Here is a 12346-nt window from a genome sequence, read left to right as displayed (position 1 = left end):
GCGCTTCGAGTGGACAAAATATATTTGAAAAATCGCTCTGGGAAGCGACAATTTTAATGACGCAGAGGAAGTAGTCTTCCAAGAAATCTACAACAGAGTGTTCACCTGCAGATAGAAAGGGCTGCAAAATCAGCCGCATGTGCGAACGAACCCGACACACTCACACACACACACACACACACACGCGCGCACACACACACACACACACACACACACACACAAACACACACACACAGAACTTCAGCATTTCTCGTACCCCGGAAACAGGAAAACTACATGGACCAGAGTCGGAATATGTGGCGGATAGAGTTCACAGCCTCTCTGGTTTACATACAAGGATTGATACTGAGCACAGTCTTGCCAGACTCGACTTCAAAATGTAGTACAGTCAGACCTCGCTTAACCGCACACATCTGTTTCCCATAAAAATATCCAGATAGGCGAGGGAACCGGATAACTGAACACACATACTGGATATGCATGTGGCATGTCAAAAGCAGTGGCATCATACATACATGTAGACGGGTCCTATGCAGTACAACTAGCGTGCACAGTATGTAAAACAAGCGAGACAAATGACAAGTGCATGCAACTGAGTGCTATCCGCATGCATCCAGCAGGTCAAGGACCTCATTTGCTTGTACAGCTCCCTGATTCTTGCTTCTGTAAGCCACGTGCAACCGGATACGACGAAGCTTTTTGTACACATTTTAACCAGTTTGTACACAAAATCATGCACCGGCATGCAGATCGGGAGGTCCGGTTATGTTGTATGCATAACATAATGCTGCACATCGGTAACTAGCGATTTTCTTACGGATGGCGAGGGATCCGGATAAACGAGGACCGGATAAGTGGGGTCTGACTGTACGTGTCAAAAATTCAAAGGATCAGTCGGGGAAGTGAACTGTCTGAAAAGAGAGAAAAAAAGGCGAACCCCACCAGGACTTGAACCCGGGACCTTGCTTGTCATGAGCAATGCTCTAGCCATCTGAGCTATGGGGAAAGTCCGAACCTAGAAGGCGCTAACAAGTTTTTCACTCCGAATACAGCTCACAATACGTGCCACACATATTGATGACACTTGGTTCTTTTTCACTTTCCCAGGGGACCACCCACGGTCAGTTTCTGGAACTTACTACCAGAGGTGAAAAAGTGATACATTTTGAGAACATTCAATAGGAGGACTTTTTTCTCTTTTTAGGCAGGTCATTTCCCCGACTGATCCTTTGGATTTGAATCCACACAGAACTGGTCATACATTTTATTCTTTTAACAGGTCTCTCTCTTCTTCTCACCTGAAGACTGTCACAATCCAATTGGGCAGAAAGTGAGGAATTCCAGCTGGTGAATACACCACCGATTGTCAAATTATTGTCAGTTCGAAACTGGACAATGTATCCGTGAATTGGAATGCTGCTATTTGTGACCATTACAGTCACTGGAGTAACACACGTTTTCACAAAGAAACACGTACACAAGTAATCACAAAAAAGGGAAACGCGCGCGCGTGCGCGCGCACACACACACACTGTTGTATACATTGCATGCATCATAGGAGTCAATGTGTCATATCATGTTTCTCATGCTATTCATCCTTGCTCACGCTAGACTAGACGTCTGCGTAGGGACAGCATGCTGGTGTGCTGCATGCATTCATTGCTAGTTCCATGCATAGTTCTTTGCCCTGCTGTGGCGGGAAGGTCGTCCCGTGCAGCCGCAATGATCAGCTGCGCTACGGAGGTTCAGTTCCGGCAAACTTGCGTGCGGATTTGCATTTTGCTGCTTGGTTTTGATGTATTTGTAGTTAGTGCAAGGAAAGAGCTTGCTGGTGCAGTTGTTGTTTTGGTTTTGGTTTTGAGTTTAGTTTGCTCTTTGTTGGTACCTGCTTTGAACGATCGCCTTTTGTGGAATCGTTACGCTCCTTGTGGTACAATAATACAGTCTTCAGAAATATCGAATACATAGTGGTCCTTCGAGCCGGATCTAGTCGCGGTTCATTTTATAACCTCACAAGGATGAGTGAGTCGCGGGCGATCGGACCGAGGCGTAGTGGAAGAAAGACTAAAGGCTGGCACTCGGCTCGATATGGGTTTGAGGAGTCAGATAAAGAGGAGCTCGAATTGAGTTTAGCGAAATTGAATAGGCGAGCGGAGGAACTAAAACTCCTGATCGCAGAGGAGACCGCTTCTATGGAAGCGCTGCATGCAGCCTGGATCGCGCGTGGATTGAGTGAGCGTCATGGACGTACATCTACGGCAGAGCCGAGTCCCGTGCCAGTACCAGTGGCAGTGCCGAGACGACCAACGCCTGCACCGCGATCGCGGAAGACGAGTGCTACTTGTGGTAGTCCAGGAGGTGTTGTCAGAAGATTGGACAGCCGAATGTCGATCTCGGCAGCAGAACAAACTAGTTGTAGTTTTGATCAGCCTGCACTTGATGGAGTAGGAGCGCCTGGAACGGCAGGAGTTCAACTTCAACGTGTGTCATATGCGCCTCTTGCACCTTCACCTGCGCCTCGAACTCGCATGGAACCCAGACTAGCCAGGTTTAGTAGGTCCAGCGGCAGCAGAAGGCAAGAGCGCAGCAGCAGCGGCAGCAGAAGGCAAGAGCGCAGCAGCAGCGGCAGCAGAAGGCAAGAGCGCAGCAGCAGCGGCAGCAGAAGGCAAGAGCGCAGCAGCAGCGGCAGCAGAAGGCAAGAGCGCAGCAGCAGCGGCAGCAGAAGGCAAGAGCGCAGCAGCAGCGGCAGCAGAAGGCAACAGCGCAGCAGCAGCAGCGGCAGCAGAAGGCAAGAGCGCAGCAGCAGCGGCAGCAGAAGGCAAGAGCACGTCAGCGGCCGATTGAACCCGGCTGATCTACCAAGTCGTGGAGTTGCGGCCTCGCACTTGCAGGATGACGGCAAATGGTGGAGTGGCCCAGAGTTCTTGCAAGAGCGTCCGGAGCGATGGCCGAACAAAGACATCATAGTGCCCCAGGTTCTTCCGGCACTGCTTCAGCAGTCGCGCCCGATGACTCTCACTAGCCAGATCCAGGCAGAGCAGACGACGTGCCGCCTGCACCCAGACAACGTCTCGTCCTGGAGCTATCTTCTGCGGGTCACAGCCTGGTGTAAACGGTTCCTTCAGAACACCAGAGGCCGACCTCAGCAGTGTGACAGCAACGCAGGTGCTACCGTGCAAGTATCTCTCAAGAGTGCTAAGGCTGTTTCGGTTCCCGAATTGACGGTCACAGAACTCCAAGGCGCCGAGCGGCTCTGGATAAGCTATGCGCAGAGGCAGTGCTACGGAGAGGTAGTGTCAACGCTGAAGGACAAGAAGCCTCTTCCACCCAGTGCACCACTAACGAAGCTACAGCCGTTCCTGGACACTGACGGTCCACCGCTGCTCCGAGTTGGTGGACGGCTCCGGACTTCACACCACCTGTCTGACCAGTTCCGGTCCCCTGTGATACTGCCCGCCAATCATCGCGTCACTCAGCTAATTGTTGGGCATGAGGATGAACGCTGTCAACACGGAGCAGGCACAAACCATCTGCTCTCTAACCTGGCCGATCAGTATAGGATCATCAAGGGTCGCCAGGTCGTTAAATCCTACCGTCACAGCTGTGTCCGTTGCCAGAAGCTGTGGAGACGTGCCGCTGAGCCCAATATGGGGAACGTGCCTAACATCCGGACAAGCGGACCGTTCGCTCACACTGGAGTAGACTACGCTGGGCCTTTCCTGGTCAAGATGGGACGCGGACGATCTCAAGAGAAGCGCTATATAGCCGCGTTCTCATGTCTGCAGACCCGTGCGTGCCCCCTGGAGGTAGTGCGTTCTCTGGCTGTCGAGGGCATGGAGATGGCTTTGGCAAGGTTGTGCCATTGCCGAGGTCGACCAACACTGATCCTATCCGACAACGGCAGTAACTTCGTTGCTACCGATCGTGAACTGCGGGAAGCGCTGAGGGATTTGGATCAAGCCAACATCACAGCTGGGTTGGTGATTCAAGGCATCAGATGGCAGTTTAATCCACCGCGATCACCGCCACCTCTGCCGCCGCCACGGAAACCTCCATGGCCGCTACCTCCTGTACCACCGCGGGGAAGAGCTCGGCCGCACTTCGGCGGAGCATTTGAGAGGGTGGTCGGGGCCTTGAAAAGGGCACTCCAGTCAGTCCTGTACAAGGCTAGCCTGACCGACGAGGAGCTGCAAACTTCGTCGTGGGTCATGTCAACGTCGCAACAGCTCTGGAGACGGCGGCGGACTCAGAGTCGACGCCAATTCACCCATACCATTGCTGGAAAGTTATCCAGCAGCTCCGCAGAGATGTTTGGAAGCGGTGGCTAAGAGAAATGGTCTCTGCTATGAACATCATGACTAAGTGGCGCCGCCAATCGGGCACGGTCGAGATTGGAGACGTCTTCCTCGTCATGGACGATGCGTTATCACGCTACAGATGGCCGCTAGGACGCGTGAAGGCCACGTTCCCTGGCAAGGACGGCATTGTTCGCGTCATGGACATCCAGGTCAACGGCAAGAAATATCGGCGTGGTGTTCGATACCTAGTGTCGCTCGATATCCTGACAGCTGAAGCAGCCACTGCGGTATCTCAGTCGTCAGCCCTTGACTTGGATGAGTTGCAGTAAGACACTAATGGAACAGACGTTAGTTAGTGACACAGTACACTTTCGTCACCTCATTTTCTCACTGCTTTCTAGAGCAGTAGGCACTTATTCCTCTATGTGCTGTGTGCTAAATACTAGTATCTTCCTTTGGTGTAGTTTCACTCTCCCCTGGTTCGTTCAAGGTGGGGGGTATGTTGTATACATTACATGGATCATAGGAGTCGTGTGTCATATCATGTTTCTCATGCTATTCATCCTTGCACACGCTACACTAGACGTCTGCGTAAGGACAGCTTGCTGGTGTGCTGCATGCTAGTATCTTCCTTTGGTGTAGTTTCACTCTCCCCTGGTTCGTTCAAGGTGGGGGGTATGTTGTATACATTGCATGCATCATAGGAGTCAATGTGTCATATCATGTTTCTCATGCTATTCATCCTTGCTCACGCTAGACTAGACGTCTGCGTAGGGACAGCATGCTGGTGTGCTGCATGCATTCATTGCTAGTTCCATGCATTCATTGCTAGTTCCATGCATAGTTCTTTGCCCTGCTGTGGCGGGAAGGTCGTCCCGTGCAGCCGCAATGATCAGCTGCGCTACGGAGGTTCAGTTCCGGCAAACTTGCGTGCGGATTTGCATTTTGCTGCTTGGTTTTGATGTATTTGTAGTTAGTGCAAGGAAAGAGCTTGCTGGTGCAGTTGTTGTTTTGGTTTTGGTTTTGAGTTTAGTTTGCTCTTTGTTGGTACCTGCTTTGAACGATCGCCTTTTGTGGAATCGTTACGCTCCTTGTGGTACAATAATACAGTCTTCAGAAATATCGAATACACACACACACACACACACACACACACACACACACACACACACACACATACACACACACACACACACACACACACACACACACACACACACACACACATACACACACATACAAAACACACCATAAATACGTGGAAGCATTGTTTAGTGTAGCTACCCTCGTACAGTAAACTAGAGTACAGTAAACTAGAGTCAAACTGCTTTACCCGTAAACGATTTCAAGATTCTTATCAACAATGCACCTTTGATGTTTCAATAAATGAGGAGGGGAATGCGCCGTATGTGATGCTGACTGCGCATATGCTGCCTGCGCATACTGACATCACCGGGGCAAGCATGTTATGATTATTATCAAAGCTTCAAGCAAAGCTTTGGAACCAATGATCTGCAGGTCCATCCTAAACTGGTCACTTCAAAGTTTTTTTAAAGGACCATGTTTATTTGCCTCTCCACAGAAGACAAGGCTAAGAATCAAATGCGAAGAGTCGACTTGAGCACAGCAAGTACACACGATGAGCACAGAAAGTTAATTAATATTGGGTGCATAGTACATACCAGTGTAGTCCGATCCTGGTGTGTAGCCGCCTGCAGGAATGTCATGACTGATGATATACGGTGCTTCACCACTTTGCCGCATTGTACCCGTGTGAGAAGGTGCTAGGTCTTTGCAGTGAGAGCCGACTGCATTACCTCCCTGGGAGAATGCGCTGACTAGAGGATATCCACCCAGCATGGCCACAATAACACCGAGCTGAAATAGCACACTCATCTACATACAGACACACACACACACGCACACACATACAAGTTGGAAGGTTGTGGTTTGCGCTTCGTAGAAGTGTTAGAGCTAGGTGTCAGGTCGTTGAAGGTCTCAGTGGTGAGTACTCCTTGTCAGTTTTGTGCCTTCTTGTCACACTCGCTGACTGTATAAGATCTGGCTACGTTGGTGGACAGTAACCGTAAAGTCGCGGATAAAAGCCTGAAAATCAAACGGGTCAAATGCATATAAGCCTGTCGCGCGTAGAAGCCTGGATTCTGTGCAAGCGCGGATCGTGTAGGTCAAGAGTGCATGCATTATGTTACAGTGCATAGTAAACGTGAATACAAGCCTGGCAAAAAACATCAGTAGTGCATATAAGCATGGTTTGCATACAAGCCTGGTTTGCATTAAAGCCTGATGCAGAAACCGGCTTATGTGCTTATAAGCCCGGCTTTTATCCGCGACTTTACGGTAGTCATAACTCATACCATTAATTTTTGTCCTTCTACTTTTTATCCAAGATCCCGTTCTGCTTTCATCATGTCTCTTCGGCATTACCACAAGAATTACGCACACTCCATCTCAGGGCCTCGAAATTACCCTTGGTTTGGGGATGCATTTTGAGTTTTTGACAACACCCCACTGCAAATGAATTCCCGCTGTGCAGAATTCATACTAGTGCACACTTCGCATAACTCCAGAAATCATGTGACTTTTCAATACGAACCTGAAGCACGGCATAAACTGGTGATTCGTTTCTAGCCAAGATCAGAAAAGAACACAGTAGGTACTGTACTAGGATTTGTAAGCAAATGGTCCACTACTACTGTACTAGTAGCTATAGCGTTGAGAAGATCACCAAAAGCCTTGCCAAAAAGCGAGAAACTGCGCGAATTAATAGAGAGGTTGTGCTCAATGAAAATTCGTAAGATTTCGACCGTCCGGGTTCGAGTAACAGAAGTTGCTCTGAAGATCAGTCCAAATGCAACCAAAACAGAGCAGATCTACGGAAATATTGTCTTTGTGTGGTGGAGTACATGTACTAAAATACATATTTACAACTTCCTGTCTTGACTCTTTGCACCAGCGTAGCCAGATATCTGCTGCGTCGACCCACTACGAAAAGGTTTACGTGCGCAACCTCAACGCTTACAAATATTCGTAAAGCGCGATGCACAGTATCACTTCTGCGACGCGATGAGTGACGATGCGATCGAGAGTTTTCTCTGCAAAATTTTGAATCGCAGGTTGTCGCAGCTCCGTCGCAGGTCTCATCGCGGAAAGTTGAGCCTAGAGCGCAATGCACAATATCACTTCTGCGACGCGATGAGCGGGATGCGATCGAGAGTTTTTTCTGCAAAACTTTGAATCGCAGGTTGTCGCAGGTCTCATCGCGGGAAGTTGAGCCTAGTTCAACTTCTGCGACGAGCGACAAGCGATGCGCATCACTTTCTACACGGCGGACGCACGTGACAGCTCACGTGCAGTTTTGGACTGTGCATGCCCGGCAACGATGTGCCGTGCTTTGTGCATCGAAGACTCTTCGTGCGATTCGAAAAAGACTTTCGCTTGGGCATCGCGCATAGTTCAACTGCCACTTGTCTTCTGAGAAGCGACGAGTGATGCGCATCGCTTTCTACACGGCGGGCGCACGTGACATCTCGCGTGTAGTTTTGGACTGTGTATGCCCTGCAACGACGTGCCGTGCTTTGTGCATCGAAGACTCTTCGTGCGATTCGAAAAAGACTTTCGCTCGACGCTCATCGCATTGCAGAAGTGATATTGTTCATTGCGCTTTAGCTTTTTTCGTTGAAAAGGTTTAGTTACAGTGCTACGAATATTCTCTGTGGGCAACCTCTCTATTACTTGATTAGCAGACCTACATGCATGAGCAAAGCATGCAGATCGAGGCGGTCCCTCAAAAATGCACATCCCGCATAGGGCTTGAAAGTGATGACGTCAAAAACGGCCAGGGAGTAGTAAGTTGACATCAGATTTCTATTTTGAATCCACTAAGGTGTGACTTTGCTATTGCCTCAGTATGTGGGTGCATAGCAACCTACTCATGTCGTATGCAGGGGTGACTTTTACTTCGCCACCAGTTGTAACCCCGCCCCCAGTAGCCAAATCAGTCAGTTTCACTGGCTACATCACCTTGCTGTTTGATTTGATTGATTGATTTTTATTTCACGGATCCTCCAGAGGCAAATAGATGCCTATCGAAGGGAGTCTCCTAAGTATGGAAAATGTGAAAGTATGTTCGTAAGGGAAAAGAGGTAGAAAATACATTAGAATATAGACTACAGAAGAAGTAAATTCAGTACTTCGGGTAGTACATTGCATGCTAATCATAATGAGAATTAGAAAAGCAGCATTGCGGACTACTATAACTGACATATACACAAACTATTGAAACTATCATAGATGTGGTTAGCCTAGACACAAAAGTCAGGAATACCTTTCAAAGAAAACATTGATTGCGAATGATACCGACGAACAGCAATACTAAATTTCGCTGTTGTAGAGAGTGAACGAATATCTTCAGGAAGTTTATTCCAGGCAACACTCAAAGAAAAAAGGGTTGATTTACGAAAGAAGGTGCCAGCTTTAGGAAGAATTATGGATGAAGGGTGACGACTGCTTTGGGAAGAGGGTAGCTGGAAGTGAGACAACAAGGAGGGGTATTGGGAGAATACATGGTGGAAATAGACAAGGCCAAGAATCTGCCGTCACCATGCTAAAGACTCCCAAGAGGACAGAACATTGAGGTCTTCTTTGGAAGTCGTCCAGTCAGGCCGACGCTTGAGTTTACTATTTAAGTATGCTCTAGCAGCAGTAGCCTGCAGTTTATCAAGGGTTGTGGACATGGTGGCTGAAACGGAAAACATCCAAACGGGAACAGCATATTCAAGGAGGGGACGAACATAACATTTATACAAAAGATTCACAGCAGGAAAAGGAAGGAAGTTGGACATGTGGTTTAAAAGAAAAACCCGACCTCGAAATTTGCTGGTAATGTGGTGAATATGGAGGGACAGATTGAGTGAAGGAGTGAGGGTGATGCCCAGATGGCGGTGGGAAGAGGGCTGGGTCAGTAACGTACCGGCCATGGTGACGGTCCTGGGATCAGGTGGGTTTGATTTAGGTCTGCGAAAGGGAACATGGACACATTTGGTAGCATTGAAAACTGCTTCAGCTTTATGAGACCAGTTCACACATCTATCAAGGTCTAGTTGCAGGGAGGCAGTGTGCGCGGCGGGTACGACAGTAGGCGGAGAAACGCAGACCATGTTGGAATCATCCGCAAACAGAGTCAGATCGCTGGATTGGGGAATGCTGGGAAGGGAGTTGATAGAAAGGTTGAATAATAGAGGGCCTAGGTGGGAGCCTTGTGGCACACCAGCGGTGAGCGACATATGGGTTGATAAGGAGGTTCCGACCCGCACAGACATCGATCGGCCTTCCAGGAAGTCCATCAGCCACGCGAATGAGTCAGGTGCACACCAACCGGACAGACATGAGGCTAGGAGGCGATGGCTGGTACGATCAAATGCCTTCGAGAAATCGAGAAAGACGGCATCACACTGGGCCCGGTTATCAAATGCAGAGCTGACAGTTGATGTGATATACACAAGTTGGTCAACCGTGCTTCGGTGGTGGCGAAACCCGAACTGTTTCGGCGACAGCAGTTTGTGTTTCGCTACAAACGCATACACCTGGCGGCTGATTAACGCTTCGTAGCATTTTGCCACACCATTCAGCAGAGATATCGGCCGGTAGTTAGCAGGGTCATTGCGACTTCCCTTACCCTTGTAAATTGGGGTAACGATTGCAACTTTCCACTCAAGGGGTTGGGATCGGTAAGTGGTGCAGCGGTTAAAGAGAGCAGTGAGGGATTGGGCGAGCACTTCTGCTGTCTCTCGTAGGATCCTGTTAGGAAGACTGCCAGCTGTAGACTTTCGCACACTTAGGGTCGACAGTGCCCTGAATACTTCTACGATAGACAGAGGGCGGATGGCAAATGTTTCCGAAGAAGAAGGCATGGCGAGATCACGATGATCTGCATCCGACGACGGTGTAGCTTGACTATTCTTGGCGAACTGTTGACAGAACTGTGAGTAAGACGGCTTGAAATTTGCTTGGATCCATACAAAAACTGGATCCAAGTGGATCCAATTTTTGAATTTTTGAAATTGTTGCTATGCTGTGACGTAGCACTTTCAAGCCCTATTGTTTGGGTCAAGTACTAGTACCTAATCGAAGGATGTTGTATTTCTCGCCGGCCGAGCGCAGCGAGATAGGCGAGAAATGATTTCTTGCGAAATATTTTCAGTTGCAAATATGGCATCTGGTGTGTTCTTTGTTGTCGCTTCTTTTCCTGACTTCTTCAGTCATTTTTGAGTCTCACCAGTGTCCCTGCCCTCCCACCCTTTATTTCTGTGCATATTATCAATGCTTTTATCACTGTTTGCCGTGATGTGCTTGCCATGCCTACATGATGCCTAATCGCCATTGGGGATATACACCCGGTTTTTTCCCTCACAAATGCGTCCGTCGGCGCGAGGGTTTTTTCCCGGCTGGCTCGGTCCAGGAAAATTAATCTGACGGTCCCAAGTGGTTCTGCATCATGGCCTATTTCTGCTATCCACTGGCACGACTATTCTATCTGAGACACTCTGTTCTCAGTCCTTGCTTGCTTCCATATCTCACTCGTTATCCGGTTCACATCTGGCTGCGGCCAACTACCCTTCACTTTGTGTGTTGTCGCTATTGCTGTCTATGTCTCAGACTCTCTGTGTATGCCAGTATAATTATGTGGAGCGAGAAGCCTTCAGCTATCCCAGCATGCAGCACATACATGTACAAACGATATACGGGCAACTGCAACTGGAAACAAAATTTAATTAATGGCCAGTGCTCTGCGAAAACCAACCTAGCCTAAGGCTAAGGTGCTTCAGTTTTCGAAGAGCGCAGGGCAAATGATTACACGTGTTACTGCGAATCCTTAGAAAAGGATTATAGCCGTGAACGAACGGAACCGCTTACCCTGTTCTTCTTTCTGGAGTGTCGTGGAGCTCCGCGGCCGATATCAAGCACTGCCGCTTCCGGGAATGATGTCCACCAAGAAATAGTCCGCACACTGGCACAGCACCCGTAGGCGTAGGACAAGGAGAAGGTTAGTTCCTACTGTAGAGTCCTGCGTCCAAGAACTTACTTTGTTTCCAAGGGGTTAGCCTGGGACGTTCCTATTTTGTTGGTTGGCTGCGTTCTTATAGTTATACTTTACTGTTACTTATACTAGATTGTACAATCACTACTGCACTAAGTAGATCTACTCTACCTTTTACTAAAGTCAGTTTTAGTCATTTCAGTACTGGCCGCAGTAGTTTCCAAGCCAAGAGCCTGAACAGGGCCAAGTGGTGTCTTATCGCGTATCGTATATCACCAGGCACACGTGTGGCGTAACACTATTCCCATCATCATTCACTGATGTCTGGTCCGCTCCGCTAATGTCGCTACTAGTATACAGTGTCAGATCATGCTGACCCTCATTGTACCTTGTCTAGTCTTTTTACCTGGTGGTACCGGTAGTCAGTTGTGCACCCAAAACAAAAAAGTAAGCCTGTTTAAACTGGCCTTTATCCTGATCCTCCGTCTCTGAATCTCAAACCTGATACAGGAAAAAAGCGGCAAGCGGAAGCAGGGTGATGACATGACAATCATTGTAATGATATTGCAGACGAGCTCCTGACTCAGCAAAGTCAGCACGCGCCCCCGCGCATTCTTTGCCAGTGGCAATGGCGGTGTTCCCAGGTCAATGACTCATGTAGTTGTAGTGGCCGAGCTACATGATCAGAGTACATGTATCATGAGGTTCATGTAGAAGGCAAGTCTATGCAGTATGGGATTCGGTTGTCTCCTGTGGGTGTTTACCTCCACGCCGCGGCACATCTCATACAAAAACTTGAAATCAAGAAGATTTGTGGTCACTGTTTTCTGAGCAGCCAATCTAGTACCGGTATTACATGTACTTACGAATCCTAACCCCAAGCGTGCATGAGAAAATAGTCATTATAGCGCATGACTGTATTACTCAGAGACAGAGTTGCCATCGTGAGGTTGAAACAATGAAAGCATGCAGTCAGATGGTCACTGGGTCT

The 12346-nt window shown here is 48.7% G+C and overlaps 1 protein-coding gene across 2 annotated transcripts in view; it reads right to left on the bottom strand.

Moving 5' to 3' along the window:
- LOC135827421 (ferric-chelate reductase 1-like) overlaps positions 1-11823 on the bottom strand; it is a 43390-nt gene extending 31567 nt beyond the window's left edge. The window contains exons 1-4 of one of the 2 annotated variants that reach the window (XM_065339926.1): positions 11401-11823; positions 11232-11325; positions 5981-6194; positions 1299-1441 (exon numbers count right to left, since the gene is read on the bottom strand). In XM_065339926.1, the coding sequence (XP_065195998.1) occupies positions 1299-1441; positions 5981-6194 (357 nt within the window). In that variant the 5' untranslated portion in view covers positions 11232-11325; positions 11401-11823. Of the gene's footprint in view, positions 1-1298; positions 1442-5980; positions 6195-11231 lie in introns of both variants that reach the window. The other variant, XM_065339917.1, reaches the window with a different exon arrangement.
- Between the last annotated feature and the right edge of the window lie 523 nt (positions 11824-12346).

The sequence above is a fragment of the Sycon ciliatum genome, chromosome 1 (assembly GCF_964019385.1).
Source record: "Sycon ciliatum chromosome 1, ocSycCili1.1, whole genome shotgun sequence".
Classification (NCBI taxonomy): Eukaryota; Metazoa; Porifera; class Calcarea; order Leucosolenida; family Sycettidae; genus Sycon; species Sycon ciliatum.
The sequence above is the reverse complement of the archived record's forward strand: the minus strand, read 5'-3'. Positions and strand labels throughout refer to the sequence as shown.